General features: G+C 37.7%; 1 protein-coding gene across 3 annotated transcripts in view; it reads right to left on the reverse strand.

The window, feature by feature from the left end:
• Positions 1 to 515: 515 nt before the first annotated feature.
• Positions 516 to 18687, reverse strand: part of LOC107724301 (stathmin-2-like) — a 22762-nt gene continuing 4590 nt past the window's right edge. Inside the window, exons 1-6 of one of the 3 annotated variants that reach the window (XM_016533162.1) lie at positions 12170 to 12434; positions 3765 to 3860; positions 3218 to 3393; positions 2937 to 3062; positions 2658 to 2723; positions 516 to 965 (exon numbers count right to left, since the gene is read on the reverse strand). In XM_016533162.1, coding sequence (XP_016388648.1) covers positions 906 to 965; positions 2658 to 2723; positions 2937 to 3062; positions 3218 to 3393; positions 3765 to 3860; positions 12170 to 12188 — 543 coding nt within the window. In that variant the 5' untranslated portion in view covers positions 12189 to 12434 and the 3' untranslated portion in view covers positions 516 to 905. Of the gene's footprint in view, positions 966 to 2657; positions 2724 to 2870; positions 3063 to 3217; positions 3394 to 3764; positions 3861 to 12169; positions 12435 to 18687 lie in introns of those variants that run through there. The other 2 variants (XM_016533164.1, XM_016533163.1) reach the window with 2 other exon arrangements.

Consider the following 18687-nt stretch of genomic DNA (forward strand, 5'->3'; position numbering starts at 1 on the left):
ACACACTTACACACGGCATCCATTTTTATCACCTAAAATCCCCTGTGAAATCCCCTAAATCTTTGAAGAATCAGAACTGAGAACTTCAAGTGATTCTCAAGAATTTAAGGCTGACTTGGTGTTACACCGTCAGCAAAAATGCAACCCAGACTATGGTCAAACACGGGTCGAGAGACGTCACATGACTTCGGCGTGGCTCAAACCGCAGCTCCTCTAAAGCAACATGTCATTTTTTACTAAATCAAGCTGATTGGATGCGTGTGTGTGTGTGTATGTGTCTGTGTGTTGTGATTAATGTGTGAAGAAAGAGCTAGAGATTGTTGTAAATGCTATGATAGTGACCTGTTAGAGCTGTTTACTGTACTGTGGCGGCTTTTACTCTCTCCACATGGATATAGAGACACTAAAATGATCGTTGGGTTTAGAGAAAACATTGCTAGCCAGCAACCTCACAAACACCAAAGCCTGGTACAAGAGAAACTGTAGCAGATCTGATAGAGAGAGAGCGAGAGAGAAAACGAGTACATCCACTAAAAGAGAAAGATACAGAGAGAAACTTATAAAATGGCACACCGCAATACTTTTCATCGTCTCATATAAAACAAATAGGAAGTATTTACAAAAAAACACACCCACTTTGACTGGTTTCGATTTAATCAAAAAACATTTCTTTTTTTCTGGAGTAATGGTGTTTCTTTTGTCTTCTGGACTATATTTGGGAGGATGCTGTTGGTGAGGGGGGCAGGGTCGATTCCCTTCGTCTGGGCGGGGCGGGGTGCCAGAGGCTCTTTTCTACACGGGGCAGTGGTGGCAGGGTGAGAGGGGGTCTCTCTGGGGACGGGAGGTCGCAGGTATGGGGAGGGGGTGGTGTGGGGTAATGGGACAGTGGGTGTAGAGAGATGTGCTCATGCTGTCAACTCTTCCATCAGCTCTTTGTTTCTGCGCACCTCCTGAGCATGCTTCTCCTGAAAGCACATAGAGAAGTAATACAGTAAATTGATTAGCATAAACATTACAGTTTATAGCTTAAAGTTGATATACCAGCAAGCCATTTTCTCAAGAAGTTTTTAAAATCGGTGGTATTGTACGTGCCGGTAGCATAAAAATATAAAAATATTTAAAATAAAATGTTATTGTTTAAAATAAAAATGTGATAAATTATGCATTTAATTTTAATTCTTGTGTTTGTTTTTTTTAATTCATATTATTAAGCCTAAATGCTAAATCCAAAAAATGCTGTTCTTTTGAACTTTCTATTCATCAAAGAATCCTTAAAAAATCACTGTTTCCACATAAAATATTAAAGGTGACATATCATGAAAATCTGAATTTTCCAGGTTTTAAGTGCTATAATCAGGTCCCTGGTGCATCTACCAACCAAGGAAACGTGAAAAAGATAAACCCAGTAACTTTGTTTTGATAAGCTTTTTTCTGCAAGCGTCTGAAAAAACGAGCGTGTCTGATATCGCTCCCCTGGTGACGTTGCAAAGGGATTTCATTATAATATTGCCGCCCCTTAATCTGTAAGTTTCCAGCCATGGCGCCATTATTTGATTTCGCAAGCGACAACGGTGTACTAGTTCTAATGCCATGACGAAAGTTTGAGCAAAACATGCTAACGTTTCATTAGCATAACATGCTAATGCCATCGTCTTTGGCTGCACAGACGAGCACAGAACACTATTTAGAGACGCAGCCTCAGAGGAGACAAGAGAGCAGTGGATTTATTGATTTATTTAATGTATATTGCTGCTGCCACACAGATCTAAAATAAACATGCGATTTATTTCCCAGCTGTTTACCTTCTTGAATGTTCTGTCTGTTTTTTGTAACTCATGTGTGTTTTTAACGTAAACTTGTGTGTGAATGAAAACTTAGTTTAGTACTCACATGCTGTGACAGACGCTTTCTGTCCGTGTGCTTCGGATGTATGCGCTCAAAAAACCGTATATCAGAAGTTTAAACTAATATGGTTTAAAACGCATGATTTCAGCGCAATAAACATGATAATCAGAACCAAAACAGATGTCTTTAGCAGGTCCGAGCTGTAATGGCTCTATTCAAGTAACAGCTCTATTCTGGAAAAGGGGGCGGGGAGCAGCAGCTCATTTGCATTTAAAGAAACATGCTCTAATACAGCGTGTTTCTGCTTCCACTCAAAATAGGCATTTTCAAAATGATATAATAAATGATCTGTGGGGTATTTTGAGCTAAAACTTCACAGTTACATTCTGGGGACCCCTGAGACTTATATTACATATTGTAAAAAGGGGCATAATATGTCACCTTTAAACATCACAACTGTTTTCAACATTGATAATATTAAGAAATGTTTCTTGAGCAACAAATCAGCATATTGAAATCATGTCATGATCATGTGACACTGAAGACTGGAGTAATGATGCTGAAAATTCAGCTTTGCATCACAGGAATATATTACATTTTAAAATACATTAAATAATTTTTTTTAAATTAAAATAAAAAACACTTCAAGTTTTTTAAATTGTAATAATATATTACAATATTACTTGTATTTTTTGTACTGTTTTCTCTGTATTTGTGATTAAATGCAGCATAAGATACTTCTTTCAAAAACATAAAAACATTTAAAAAAAATCTTGCTGACCCCAAACTTTTGAAGTTTTTAGTGTAAGTACCTTCTCATGCAGTCGTTCCAGCATGGCTGCAATGTGGGTGTCACGGTTCTCCTTGATCTGCTCCATCTTCATGATGAGTTTCTCCTCCGCCATCCTACTGAAGTTGCTGGTATTTGTGATTAAATGCAGCATAAGATACTTCTTTCAAAAACATAAAAACATTTAAAAAAAATCTTGCTGACCCCAAACTTTTGAAGTTTTTAGTGTAAGTACCTTCTCATGCAGTCGTTCCAGCATGGCTGCAATGTGGGTGTCACGGTTCTCCTTGATCTGCTCCATCTTCATGATGAGTTTCTCCTCCGCCATCCTGCTGAAGTTGCTGTTCTCCTCCATGGCTTTCAGCAGGACGTCCCGCTCGTGCTCACGTTTCTCAGCCAGGGCCCTCAGGACGTGAGCCTCCTGGGACTGGAGAGGAAGAGTGGGGCAGAGTCATAGGAATCATCTGTTTATCAGTTCACATTAAATAAAAGTGTAAGGGGCATTAAATAAATAAATAAATAAATAGCAAACATCAAACATAAGCTACATGGATATATAATACAAATTAATGGGCAACTCACTCTCCTCCTGTCCTCTGCTGCCTCCAGCTTCTTCTGGATGTCCTCCAGGGACATGTCCCTCTTTTTGGGAGGTGTAGTGATGCTGTAGGAGCCGTCAGCCGTGGGAGAGGGTGGCTTGAGGATGACCTCAAAGGCCTGGCCAGAAGCCCGCTTGTTAATGGGCTTAACCTCCATGTCTAAACACACAAGACATAAAGTAAAATATATGCTGTGTATTAACTGCAGTATGTCAGGCAGCAAATATTCCTCTACACATTGGTGAGGTATGAGCATCCGGATCCATGCAATAAACCGCACCAACTGCCTTCTGCTCATGAAATGAGCTCGTATAACTTTGTTAAACAGCCATCCTGACCATTTATCAGACATTTATTGATCTATATTAGCTGTTACAATAATAAATGTGTAGTATTGCTGGCACACATACAGGCCAATAAAAAGCTATATTATGAAGATCAGACAGAATGAACACTATAAAGCACAACATATTATTGTAAATTCCTTCTACACTGCTTCTCATTACCGGTATTATATTTTCATTTCCTACCTTCAAACTCGCACATGATGTTCTTGCGTGCCTCTGGGTAGAGACAGGAGCAGATGAGGGAGACGAGGGAGAGCTCCTTCATCTTCTCTTTGTATGCTGTGGGGAGACACATCAAACAAAATATTGACCCAGATTCTCTCTCGCTGTTTTATGAATGATTAACGACAATATCGTTAATGTTGCAGAAAATAACCCAAATCATCTAGGTTTTCAACCAGAGGTACACTGACTAATATAAAATATTAAATTTTTGTAGAATAAGTAGTGAGTCTAATATAAAATACAAAATTTTAGTAGAATATGTACTGAGAAAAATGTAGCTAAAGAATAATTTTGGAATATATATAGATATAAATGTATACAAATATTACATAATGTAATGTGTGTGTGTGTGTATATGCATGTATATAAACATACATTGTATACATGACGTGTGTGTGTGTGTGTGTGTGTGTGTAGGTGTGTGTGATTTTAGAAATGTTTATATTGTATATAATTTTTTTAAATATTAAAAAAATTACATTATTAAAATACAAAACAATTAAAATATATATTAAAATTATTTAAAATGTATATATATAATTATATATTTAATATATTATTATTATTATTACTATTATACATATAAATTATGTGTGTGTGTAGGTGTGTGTGATTTTAGAAATGTTTATATTGTATATAATTTTTTTAAATATTAAAAAAATTACATTATTAAAATACAAAACAATTAAAATATATATTAAAATTATTTAAAATGTATATATATAATTATATATTTAATATATTATTATTATTATTACTATTATACATATAAATTAATCTACACACTATAGACAGATCGATACATTGCTAGATAGATAGATATAATGTTACTATTGAAAGCTACTGTACTGTATCTCTAAGAAAAAAGTCACATTTTAACAGTCAATGTATAAATGATTATTTAAAAATGCATTGCAGAAAATACCAAAACAAGTCCACTGACTTTATAAAACTAATATATTACATACATAAACATATACATACATACATGTGTGTGTAAATTAATATATTTTATATATACATATATTAATGTTTGATATTATTTTAATTTAAAATTTTAATGTTTTATAAAAATAGAAAATAGTAGAGGGTCCCTGGTTTGGCTAAGAGGTTGGGTGGGTGGGGGATCACAGAGTACAAAAACAATCAATCAATCAATAAAGCAAGCAAGCCTTAACAGCACTATGTTTTCATTAGAGCTTTCTAAGGAAAAACCAGCAGCCGTGTCCTCACATGCTCTGGTTTCTTACAAGACAATGTTCACCACAAGCTCCACCATCCCCCACCGCCCAACCTTTAGTGTTACATTATTTATTGGAATCCATTTTTACTCCGACTACTGAGGGTATGTGTGCGGGGAGTGAGTCGGCAAGACCAGAGAAAACACAAGGCCAGACAGATTTCCAGATGGCGGTTTATGACGGCTACATTGATCCTACCCCAATCATTCCTCATCCACAACTTCAGAATCATTTTTCTTTTTCAGCATTAAGTGCAAACAAGCCTAAATCATACAAACATCAGTGATGGCAGATGCTATGTGAAGCATATTAATGTATCTGATTTTCCTTGAACACACAAGGCAGCATTTATCAAGGCCAGTGCATTTAAGTTATAAATCAATGTCTTGACGGCAGCGCTGTTGATGTTATCAAACCGTGAACGCTTGGGGGTTTTTTTCAGCTGGATTTCAAACTGTTATTATGCTTTCCAGCATCAACCTACTTTCTTCACTCTCTCCGCCCAGAGGAGCCTGGAAAAATCTGATCAACTCCCTCTCGCTCCCTGACGAGCTGATTAATCCCTCACAAATAGAGGATGGAGAAACCCGGGAAGGAAAGAAGTGAGAGAACCACTGTGTTCACTCCCGCCAGGATTAAAAGCCCTCTGGCTGGCTGATTTTGGTGTAGGGGGCTTTAATTAGTAATTACTGGAGCAAACCATTTCTTCCGGTAAATTGAGGGGGTGGCGATGGAGGTTTAGTGCTGTGATATTGAGTGTTCCCAGACCTCGGTAAGCATTTCTCTCCTGCTGTCTAGTCAGAGTGAGATAAGGACGATAGACAGCTCACTGAAGCAAGTAATTCAGGTCAGCCGGCTGGTGAGCAGCAGACCATGTATTGAACCACCACTAAATATGAAGTAGAATAAAAATGTGCGTTGCTCAAAATTTACGGGCCAGTGGACGAGCGAGAAGTCCTTTGTGTGGTTTGTTTGATAATGCATCAGCATGCCCACCCTGGAAATCAATAATGGCCCCTCCCACCTCCCGCTTTCTCTCTCACACATATGCTCTGTCCACTGCAGCTGCACGGGCAAATGCCCCTCCAGATTAGCTCTCAATGTTCAGTAAATATCATCCATTCACACTAAAACCACTTCACTTCATTTTAATGAGTAAAACTGGCTTGAGTCCTTATGAAACTTTTAACTAAAAATTTGTTTTTATGACATATATATATATATATATATATATCATATAGTTGACATTAAAGCCTAAAAAAATCATTAATCTTAAAAAGCAATAGCCGCACCCCTCTGTTGTGCAGCATTGCTGAATGTGTATATTTGAACTTTAGGTTAATGATTAATGGAGTTTGATTGGATTAGTCATACTGTCTTCAGTAATCCAGTAACCATAGATGATAAACTGGGGCTATGTTTAGGAGATCTATAAAGTATATATGACAAAGACAGGCACCTGTCAGCTCTTTTTTTATATATGATATGTATTTCTGACAATGAAATTGTGGCTAATTATCCAATCATTAAATTAAGAGTCTAATTAAATAAGCAATGCTTTTAGATGAGTCATAATAAGAGAGCTTATTATGCATAAATTAAGACCTAATTTTCCTTTAATTTTCTTATTTTGATCTGGTTGACTTTAGAGGTATAAATGGTGCTGACAAACACACCAAGGTCTTCCTGCCAGCTCTTTTAAGCCCTATAAATATTCCAAGTGTATTGATTATATTGACTGACATGTTCTTTCTCATTAGCAGGAGGATTCCCACAGGCATTTGTCGGTGCATTTCTTGTGTGTTCTGTGAAATGAAATGAAATATCCTAAAGACACAGCTCCGTGTAATTGCATTGCATGGCAGGATCAAGTGCACATAAGTGGTTTTCCACAAAATAAATGTCTCTTCAAGTTGTCATTTAACATTCTAAGTGAGATGACAGCTAGAACAGAGACATTCAGCTACAGTCCACCAATGCCCTGCCCTGCAGGCATCTTGCAAAGATGCGATAAAGTCGACGCACACCTTGTCTGTCTATGGTATGCCCCAGTTTGGCCGCCTACAACATAATCCAGAATCACAACAGCACTGAGACATGCTTACCGGCGAGACGACTTGAGTCCTGACACACATTTAAAACATCAATCATCTGATACTGCAGTCTGCCTCTCATACGGCGCTAGAAATGGTGTGAACGAAAGGATGTACAAGCAAATCCACAATTACACCTTAAAAACTTGTGTTTAATCAACAAGGAGGTTTGTTTGAATTATGAATTGGGTTAAACATAAACATGTGACATGTGTGCTGGTAGACTGTATATGCCATTGTAGGTGTGGGAATAGATTCTTATATACCCATTATAAATGAGATAAAATACAAATGCAGCCATTCTTTAATAAACCCACAGGCTAATGAGTCATGCTCTCAAATCAGCGAAAAACCACTGGCAATAAACCAATTACCAACCTATCATTTGTGATAATTGGCAAAAAATTAAGGAATATAGCCTTTATAACAAACATACCCACATTGATAACAATAAGCTATTTCAAACAGCCTAATTCATTACCATGCTGTATTTCCCTATTTAAGCTTTGTTTGGCAATACATTTACCAGTCACATCTAGCTCATTTTATGAAAAGGATAAAAAATATCATGTATAGAGGATGTCAAAAGGTTTAAACTGTTATGAGTCAGGTATTGCCAGGCTTTTGTGTGTGTGTGTGTGTGTGTGTAGGTGTGTGTGATTTTAGAAATGTTTATATTGTATATAATTTTTTTAAATATTAAAAAAATTACATTATTAAAATACAAAACAATTAAAATATATATTAAAATTATTTAAAATGTATATATATAATTATATATTTAATATATTATTATTATTATTACTATTATACATATAAATTAATCTACACACTATAGACAGATCGATACATTGCTAGATAGATAGATATAATGTTACTATTGAAAGCTACTGTACTGTATCTCTAAGAAAAAAGTCACATTTTAACAGTCAATGTATAAATGATTATTTAAAAATGCATTGCAGAAAATACCAAAACAAGTCCACTGACTTTATAAAACTAATATATTACATACATAAACATATACATACATACATGTGTGTGTAAATTAATATATTTTATATATACATATATTAATGTTTGATATTATTTTAATTTAAAATTTTAATGTTTTATAAAAATAGAAAATAGTAGAGGGTCCCTGGTTTGGCTAAGAGGTTGGGTGGGTGGGGGATCACAGAGTACAAAAACAATCAATCAATCAATAAAGCAAGCAAGCCTTAACAGCACTATGTTTTCATTAGAGCTTTCTAAGGAAAAACCAGCAGCCGTGTCCTCACATGCTCTGGTTTCTTACAAGACAATGTTCACCACAAGCTCCACCATCCCCCACCGCCCAACCTTTAGTGTTACATTATTTATTGGAATCCATTTTTACTCCGACTACTGAGGGTATGTGTGCGGGGAGTGAGTCGGCAAGACCAGAGAAAACACAAGGCCAGACAGATTTCCAGATGGCGGTTTATGACGGCTACATTGATCCTACCCCAATCATTCCTCATCCACAACTTCAGAATCATTTTTCTTTTTCAGCATTAAGTGCAAACAAGCCTAAATCATACAAACATCAGTGATGGCAGATGCTATGTGAAGCATATTAATGTATCTGATTTTCCTTGAACACACAAGGCAGCATTTATCAAGGCCAGTGCATTTAAGTTATAAATCAATGTCTTGACGGCAGCGCTGTTGATGTTATCAAACCGTGAACGCTTGGGGGTTTTTTTCAGCTGGATTTCAAACTGTTATTATGCTTTCCAGCATCAACCTACTTTCTTCACTCTCTCCGCCCAGAGGAGCCTGGAAAAATCTGATCAACTCCCTCTCGCTCCCTGACGAGCTGATTAATCCCTCACAAATAGAGGATGGAGAAACCCGGGAAGGAAAGAAGTGAGAGAACCACTGTGTTCACTCCCGCCAGGATTAAAAGCCCTCTGGCTGGCTGATTTTGGTGTAGGGGGCTTTAATTAGTAATTACTGGAGCAAACCATTTCTTCCGGTAAATTGAGGGGGTGGCGATGGAGGTTTAGTGCTGTGATATTGAGTGTTCCCAGACCTCGGTAAGCATTTCTCTCCTGCTGTCTAGTCAGAGTGAGATCAGGACGATAGACAGCTCACTGAAGCAAGTAATTCAGGTCAGCCGGCTGGTGAGCAGGTGAAAAGGATCTCACACAGACGACTGCATCTGTATGTGTGCAAAAGTGTGCTCTAACCGAGAGCTTCTGCTGGAAAATATCAGGTTTGTAATTAGAAAAGAGTATTTGCCGTCTGGAGACCACACCCTTGGCTTGAGATGTAGATATTGTGGCAACTGGTCAAAAATACATTGATTATTGATGTAATGGGACAATAAACTATTACATTGTGTTACAGTAAGTAATTGTAATTCTTTGTATTTTGGCATAACTGTTTCTTATATATCATACTTTCACGCACTCATTTTTACAAGCAGGCACAACTGTAAAAATCACTTAATCTAATTATATATTATTGTGTGTGTGTGTGTGTGTGTGTGTGTGTGTGTATGTATGCATTGCATATAAGTTTACATAAGATAATCTAATATTAACTTTACATATACATTTAATCTACTTATTATTTTTACATGAACTAAATGTTTTTGTCATGACTGATTCTTATACATAATACTTGCATGCACTAGTTTACATACTGTATGTATTATACATAGTATATCATACACATAATATTACAATATATAATACTATCATGCACTACAGTGATGCAGACCATGTATTGAACCACCACTAAATATGAAGTAGAATAAAAATGTGCGTTGCTCAAAATTTACGGGCCAGTGGACGAGCGAGAAGTCCTTTGTGTGGTTTGTTTGATAATGCATCAGCATGCCCACCCTGGAAATCAATAATGGCCCCTCCCACCTCCCGCTTTCTCTCTCACACATATGCTCTGTCCACTGCAGCTGCACGGGCAAATGCCCCTCCAGATTAGCTCTCAATGTTCAGTAAATATCATCCATTCACACTAAAACCACTTCACTTCATTTTAATGAGTAAAACTGGCTTGAGTCCTTATGAAACTTTTAACTAAAAATTTGTTTTTATGACATATATATATATATATATATATATCATATAGTTGACATTAAAGCCTAAAAAAATCATTAATCTTAAAAAGCAATAGCCGCACCCCTCTGTTGTGCAGCATTGCTGAATGTGTATATTTGAACTTTAGGTTAATGATTAATGGAGTTTGATTGGATTAGTCATACTGTCTTCAGTAATCCAGTAACCATAGATGATAAACTGGGGCTATGTTTAGGAGATCTATAAAGTATATATGACAAAGACAGGCACCTGTCAGCTCTTTTTTTATATATGATATGTATTTCTGACAATGAAATTGTGGCTAATTATCCAATCATTAAATTAAGAGTCTAATTAAATAAGCAATGCTTTTAGATGAGTCATAATAAGAGAGCTTATTATGCATAAATTAAGACCTAATTTTCCTTTAATTTTCTTATTTTGATCTGGTTGACTTTAGAGGTATAAATGGTGCTGACAAACACACCAAGGTCTTCCTGCCAGCTCTTTTAAGCCCTATAAATATTCCAAGTGTATTGATTATATTGACTGACATGTTCTTTCTCATTAGCAGGAGGATTCCCACAGGCATTTGTCGGTGCATTTCTTGTGTGTTCTGTGAAATGAAATGAAATATCCTAAAGACACAGCTCCGTGTAATTGCATTGCATGGCAGGATCAAGTGCACATAAGTGGTTTTCCACAAAATAAATGTCTCTTCAAGTTGTCATTTAACATTCTAAGTGAGATGACAGCTAGAACAGAGACATTCAGCTACAGTCCACCAATGCCCTGCCCTGCAGGCATCTTGCAAAGATGCGATAAAGTCGACGCACACCTTGTCTGTCTATGGTATGCCCCAGTTTGGCCGCCTACAACATAATCCAGAATCACAACAGCACTGAGACATGCTTACTGGCGAGACGACTTGAGCCCTGACACACTTCCATTTAAAACATCAATCATCTGATACTGCAGTCTGCCTCTCATACGGCGCTAGAAATGGTGTGAACGAAAGGATGTACAAGCAAATCCACAATTACACCTTAAAAACTTGTGTTTAATCAACAAGGAGGTTTGTTTGAATTATGAATTGGGTTAAACATAAACATGTGACATGTGTGCTGGTAGACTGTATATGCCATTGTAGGTGTGGGAATAGATTCTTATATACCCATTATAAATGAGATAAAATACAAATGCAGCCATTCTTTAATAAACCCACAGGCTAATGAGTCATGCTCTCAAATCAGCGAAAAACCACTGGCAATAAACCAATTACCAACCTATCATTTGTGATAATTGGCAAAAAATTAAGGAATATAGCCTTTATAACAAACATACCCACATTGATAACAATAAGCTATTTCAAACAGCCTAATTCATTACCATGCTGTATTTCCCTATTTAAGCTTTGTTTGGCAATACATTTACCAGTCACATCTAGCTCATTTTATGAAAAGGATAAAAAATATCATGTATAGAGGATGTCAAAAGGTTTAAACTGTTATGAGTCAGGTATTGCCAGGCTTTACAGGGTTTTCTGGAGGCTGAAACACAGAGCTGGATCTTGGGTGGGGTCCTTCTGCATTATGCTGGAGATGCATGAGCCGGCAGGTGCACTGACACATAAGAAAATCATTTTTAGGCTTTTTAACGCATGTCTCGGTGTATTTTAAGAGATATGCACTATAATAACACCATTTAATGCGTTTTCTCATTTATAAAGTCCCCATTTTTTAAGCAAAAGTGAGTAGGCAGCCAAAACGCACAGCCATATTTGAAAATAAAACAGCACGCGTGGAAGGAGAAAGCAGATTTATATATCTAGCCTATCTAAAATAATTTTTCATCTGACAGACCTCTGATTCTCCTGCATCAGGGTCTATTGTGCATCTCTCAGCATCATCTCAGCATCAAAGAGACACGGACCGGCGAACAAAATGAAGCAAGGTTTGTCTTACCGATCGCAGTTTTGGCCATGGCTGGAGTTGTTGCGGCGACTGGTGCGTCTCTGTTCTGTTCGTTGGCGAGGAACCGGTTCGCTCTGATAAGGCACTGAGTCAGCAGAACGGCGCTCTGAGGGAAAGAGTGCGTGTGTTCAATCAGATTGGCTGCTGTTGTCCCTTCACGCGCACTTCCAAGTGAAAGGCTGTCGCGCGCCCGGTTTAATGCACAGGATGACAACGGTGAGGAGCCCACAAGGTGACTAATTGCGTCTCCCCCTTTTTCAGCAGTGGTGCAGCCCGCTCATGCACAGCTCCCATTGGTTTATATTCATTTTATATGGTAAACTACATCAGAAGACGGCGGTTACTGGAAGCACTGATGTATCATTGGATACAGTAACCTATGAAGCACGAATAATCTCTTATGGATTATTTTATCTGAATAGCTAAACTAGCTGTGTCTGTCATCACTGCATGAACTGCATAAAGCTCCGTCTTCCTTAACGGTATTCACAATGATGATATAAATGAATTCTATTTATAATATGCTGCGCACTTGAACAGCATTTTATAATTCATTTTACATAAATTTGGGGAGATATGGTGGCAGAAGCACCGCCAAAGCAGCACTGGGACACGGAGTGCCCCTCCCAGCACTATCAAGGGTCCCTTGAGATTAAATGGCTGTTTTATGCATGGTGCCTTTATGTGCGTCACATGTATCTCAATATTTGTCAATATTATTTAGTTATTTTTCGATTAAAATTATTACAATTACTTTAGAACATATTAAAATATGTTTAGCGATATTTAATGATTTGATGAATAAAACATAATAATAAAATATAAAATAAAATAAATCACTTTTTAGCACCAGACAGGATCTATGAAATGAACAGAACCAATGCAGCTGATGATAACATACGTACATACAAAGTGTCAGAGTAATTATTGGTGTAATACAGCTAAAAGTGCATAAAGAAATACAAAATTGTACTTCTTTATCCATAATAAATATGCCCATGTAGTCCCATTCAGCCATGATTTATCATACATGTACATGCACATTCAGCTCCGGCACCCATTAGAAATGCTCATTGCAGGCTATGCAAGCATCAATTATGAAAGAAGCGAAGACTGCACAATAAATAATAAAAGTTCTGGTGTCTGAACAAAGCGGGTTAGAAATTGCTCAGCAGTACATGAAGGATAGCATGAGTTGCATTACTAGACATATGAGACCTCTGTAGTATTTGACATTGTAGATTAAATAATCCATAGGCCTTGTTGGCATTTCAGAAACAAGCAATCCTGCAATCTCTTAATTTAAATAATAACACAATATTATCTTCATGTTTTAATTTTCATATCTTTTCACGCTCCAAAACTGAAGCCTAAATCTTGTACTGACAGACATGTCAGCTCAGGGTCACGCCTAAAGATTCATGATCAAAAGACAGCACTGCATTATCATTTTCAACCACATAGTGGTGGCATTGGATCCTTAATTAAGGAAACATCAGCGCTGGTTATAGCCAAGTGCATGGCTTCATTTACAACATTTCATCAGGAAAAATGTTCTAAGATAAGACAAAACGGTACATATGTTCAGAGGACAAATTGGTTTATCAGTGCAGCACTAATCTTACAGTTGCCGCTGGTTATGCTGAATTAACTAAACATTAAAAAGGACAAAGCCAATGAACCAGATATCTGGAGTCATTTATTAATCAAAAGGGTTTCCTTGATGAATTTAAAATGAGTTTTGGTTATGCTTGAATGACACTTCTGTATAAAGACTGCATAGTTTTCAGATATGGTCATTGGGAATTTAATTTAAAGAGCAGTGAGAGGATTATTGTAAATGTGAAAAATAGTTTCACTAAAGTTCATGGTTACTCTTTAACTAAGATATCTGAGCCAAACTGGGGTTCTATTGTGTTTCCAGCATAGCAATGATCAAGAATGCATTGTACTCACAACACAAATAAGCAGGGAAAGCAAGAGCTTTTAATAAATAAATCCTACACAAATCTCTTTTAAAACCAGTTGCTTAGTTCATGAAAAAGTTCACTCTGTAACATTTGATAGCACCTTATTTCTGCTTTAGCTAGGCTATTTAGAACAGAAATTATTTGCCTCATTGAACAGCTGAGTGAGCAGAAGCACAAACTCACATCATTATTAAACTGGCTGTGAATTTCAAGAAGTTAAATCCTTGTGCACTTTCTATAAATACGGTAAGACTTTGTTGCCCAATTAAAAAAAAAAGAAGCTTTAATGCACAAATTACACATTTTTTGGTGTGGTGACTCTCTGACGAGGCTGGTTGTGCCTTGGTGGCCCATCTCATCACGTAGCTCTCTCAAGACAATACTGTTTTCTTAAACTGGGCAGGCAACACTAGCTGCATTCGTTGTGATGTTTTACGCTAAATTATGCCATACTTGTCCAACAACAGCTTGTCCTACTCACGCATTAGACCTCTAAATAGGATTGGCTGACTGCCACTGCTTTGAAGAAGCAAGTAGTCTATGATTTCTTTGACATTCTTGTCATCCCTTTGTGCTTCCTGGATCTCCTCTTTTGATAATGATTTGTAATGTTCATCATCAATTTCCCTGCATGCCTGTGCACCCTGACAGACTTAGGTAAGTGGTGGATCTGGGTCGTGCTGGACCTCCACAGCTTGTATTGTGGCTCCCACACACTCTGTTGAAAGCTCCTCTGTACATTCTCACATTGCTGTCTCTATATTAACTGGCATTCTGGATAGTGAATCAGCATCTACATTCTCTTGACCTGGGAGATAGCGAATGGTGAAATGGAAGTCTGCAAGTTCAGCAACCCATCTGCATCCAGTGGCATTTAACCTTGTGGAGGACAACACATAACAAAGGGGTTTGTTATCACTGTACATGGTGAAGGTAGGTGTATAATATAGGTAGTCTCTAAACTTTTCTGTTATAGCCCATTTGAGGGCAAGAAACTCCAGTTTTCCACTGTGCAGGTGGTAGTTTTTCTCTGCAGCTGTCAAGATTCTTGAGCAATAACCTATTACTCTTAACTTGCTGTTTTGATTCTGATACAAGACAGCACCCAGGCCTTGATTGTACGCATCATGTGAAGCATGAATGGCTGAGAGAAGTCAGGGAACCCCAGACTTTGAGATGTTTTTTGCCAGTGTTTTTTTGAACCTCACTGATCATGCACTGTAAAACGTAACAGTGATATTCACTAAATAAAATAAGTTCATCTAACTTACATATTTTTTTTAAAGTTACTTAAACTTAATAAAAAAAGAGTTAAGTGAACTCAATAACTGATTATATTAAGCACAACTCAATCTGAATAAGTTATGAATTGCTTTATTTATAATTTATGTGTTACTTTAACTCCAATGATTTAAGTTAAATAAACTTATTTAATCGAGTGCCCATTTTGAAGTAATGTAAACTTAAGGAAGAAAATCTTTATTTAAGAACAGTTTGGTTGGATTTAACTGACATTTCCATTTGATGCCTACAGTAGTTAGGAGCTGTAGTGAATAAGCCCGCTAACCTTTTTTTCGCTAGCCGATGACCATAAAAAAATAAGTTGTCAATCAAGTTACATGAACTATTAGGAATTCGCTAGTTTGTCGCAAATGTTGGTTTTTAAATGATAACATGTCAGAGAAGCTATTTGCTCATCACGTCGTCTAGTTTGAAGCCCGTGGAGGAAAGGTCTTTGTGAGATCAGCATTTCAATTGCATGACAACATTCCTTTGACTGCTTACAGGGTAAAGAACCACGTCTCTCCCTTTGTCAAGTGCATTCCAAATGACTACATAATGGCACGCACGTGCCCTGCTCACTCCAAGGGGATAGGGATGATCACTTCCATTTGGAATTTGCCCCGTGAACCGTTTGGTACGAATACACGTATCGTTACACCCCTAATATATGTGTGTGTGTGTGTGTGTGTATTAGGGATGTGCGGGTCTAGTCGACTAGTCGACTAAACGGTACAGCTCCCACTAGTCGACACTGAAAACAATAGGCGATTACACAAGAGAAAAAAAAACATGATTTTATCATTCAAATTATCATAATTTTTACGTTAAATTTAAAACATTTTAAATAAAATGTAAAATAAAATGTTTGAAAAATAATAGATTATTTTTTAAAGCGTTTCTGGGCGGAAACTACGTTTTTACCTCAGACCTCGCATGAGTTTTCTTCATGTCAGTTATGGCGAACTCAAAAATGACCACGCGAAAGACGAGCAAGGTGTGGGATTACTTTGAATTAGAAGGAAACGGAAAAGTTGTGTGTAAACTCTGTAATGTCAAATTGGCTTACAATAACTCTACTGGAGCAATGCGTAATCATATTCAATACAGGCACGTAGGCGTTCGCTTAGACTTGGAGGCTGGCCAAAGCCAGCAAATGTCAATCACGTCATTCACTACAACCCGCCGCCGCTGCGATCCCGTCCGCGCTGAAAAAATAACTGAGCTGATCTCTGAGATGATATCAAGAGACCTGTTGCCACTCAGTTTTGTTGAAGGAGAAGGCTTCCGCAAACTCATGGACTTCGTTGAGCCTGAATACAGAGTACCAGGGCGGAAAATGATCACGTCACGGTTGGAGCTGGCGCATCAGAACATGCTCGCGAATATGTAAAATACCATGGAGAAGACAGATTACGTAGCAATAACGACTGATTGCTGGACATCATTAAAAACAGAGGCTTACATGACAATAACGTGCCACTTTATCATCGAAGGCGAACTCAAAAGTAGCGTAATACAGACTCGCACACTCGATGAGCGCCACACTGCGGAAAACTTAGCAGAACATCTTCGAACAGCAATTAGTAATTGGGGTCTGAACAGCAAGGTCACTGCCTGTGTCCACGACAACGCAAGCAATATAGTGCTGGCCAACAAAGACCTCGAGTGGGAGTCAGTTGCATGCTTTGCCCACACGCTGCAGTTAGCGGTAACGGATGGATTTAAAGCTAACACCATGACACGGTTAATTGGTGCATGCACAAGACTGATGAGCCATTTTCACCATAGTACTGTGGCAACTGTTGCACTCAAGAAAAAGCAGGAACAGCAAGCTTTGCCCCAACACACACTTATACAGTCCTGCAAAACTCGCTGGAATTCAGTCAGCGATATGTTTGCACGCCTACACGAACAGAGATGGGCCGTTGCTGCTGTATTATCCGACAGATCCGTCACCAAACTTTCAGACGCCAGGAGTTTGGAGTTATCTGATGAGAACTGGATGACCATCGAAACCATGCTACCCATACTGGAGTCTCTCAAAAGTGCTACCACTGCTTTATGCAGCGAGACATATGTGTCGGTTTCCATGGTGTTTCCCGTGACAATGAGCTTACTGAACAGGTAAATAAATATAGTCAAATATAGACTACAATATATTTAATATAGTGTTGTTAATAATAATAATAATAATAATAATATGATCGTTCATCTTTATCTGCAAATTATTAAATTGTTTTATCAATAAATCCTCCTAGGCATCTCTGCCCGGCAGCAGGCGATTCAAACAAAGTCGCCGAGTTCAAAGGGACGGTTGCAGCATCACTGGAGAGAAGGATAAGTACCTTGGATACAGAAAAAGCTGGAAGTGCAGCACTGCTTGCTTCTGCACTTGACCCTCGACACAAGCATCTCAGCTTTCTACAAGTGGACATGCAACAGGCCGTGAGAGACAAAATCGCATCACTGTACCAAAGCCTTCCGTCAAATGATGATGAAAACAGCGGTACTGTTAATGAAGACGGCACCAGCACTCCAAAACAGAAGAAAATATGTCTGAGCGCTTTCTTTGGGTATGACTACGGAGAGTCCATGAATGAAGATGAGCTGGAGCTCTACTGGAAGGAGCCGTCTATTCCTCTAAACGAAGACCCACTTCGGTGGTGGTGCGGGATGTCCAGGCGCTTTCCGAAACTTTATCGGCTTGCTTGTCGTTATCTCTGCGTGCCTGCGACTTCAGTTCCTTCCGAGCGCGTTTTTTCAAGTGCAGGAATAATTGTTAATCGCCTCAGGTCCCGTCTTTCACCAGACCACGTTGACATGTTAATTTCACTGAACAAAAACGCATGGTCTAAGTAAGTAAAATGGGCATTGTTGTATTGTTTTGTTTTTAGAAGACATAGCCTGCATGAAGTACGTTTTTAAAAGCCGTTTTAATGTTATTCCTTGATAAACTTTCCTAATGTTTTTGACTTGTGTTTTAATATGTTGTCCAACGTTATATGAAGACGAAGAATTCTGTCAGGCTATTGATTGATTTTCTATTGTTCTGCATTGCCCCAGCTGATTTGAATAAATAAGCATTGGCTGACGTTGAGTGTATGCTCTTCTCTTTTTTTTTTTTTTTTTATTTACGGCTCCTCATATATATGAGAGAGTAGTACGAAGCTAACTGAACAAATGTAGGTTTTTACCACAATTAATCTTGCAGAAACTAAGTATTTGAGAATAATGCACTCAAACAGAGTGAATTCA

The sequence above is a fragment of the Sinocyclocheilus rhinocerous genome, unplaced genomic scaffold (assembly GCF_001515625.1).
Source record: "Sinocyclocheilus rhinocerous isolate Xijiao unplaced genomic scaffold, SAMN03320098_v1.1 scaffold574, whole genome shotgun sequence".
In the NCBI taxonomy this organism is placed as follows: Eukaryota; Metazoa; Chordata; class Actinopteri; order Cypriniformes; family Cyprinidae; genus Sinocyclocheilus; species Sinocyclocheilus rhinocerous.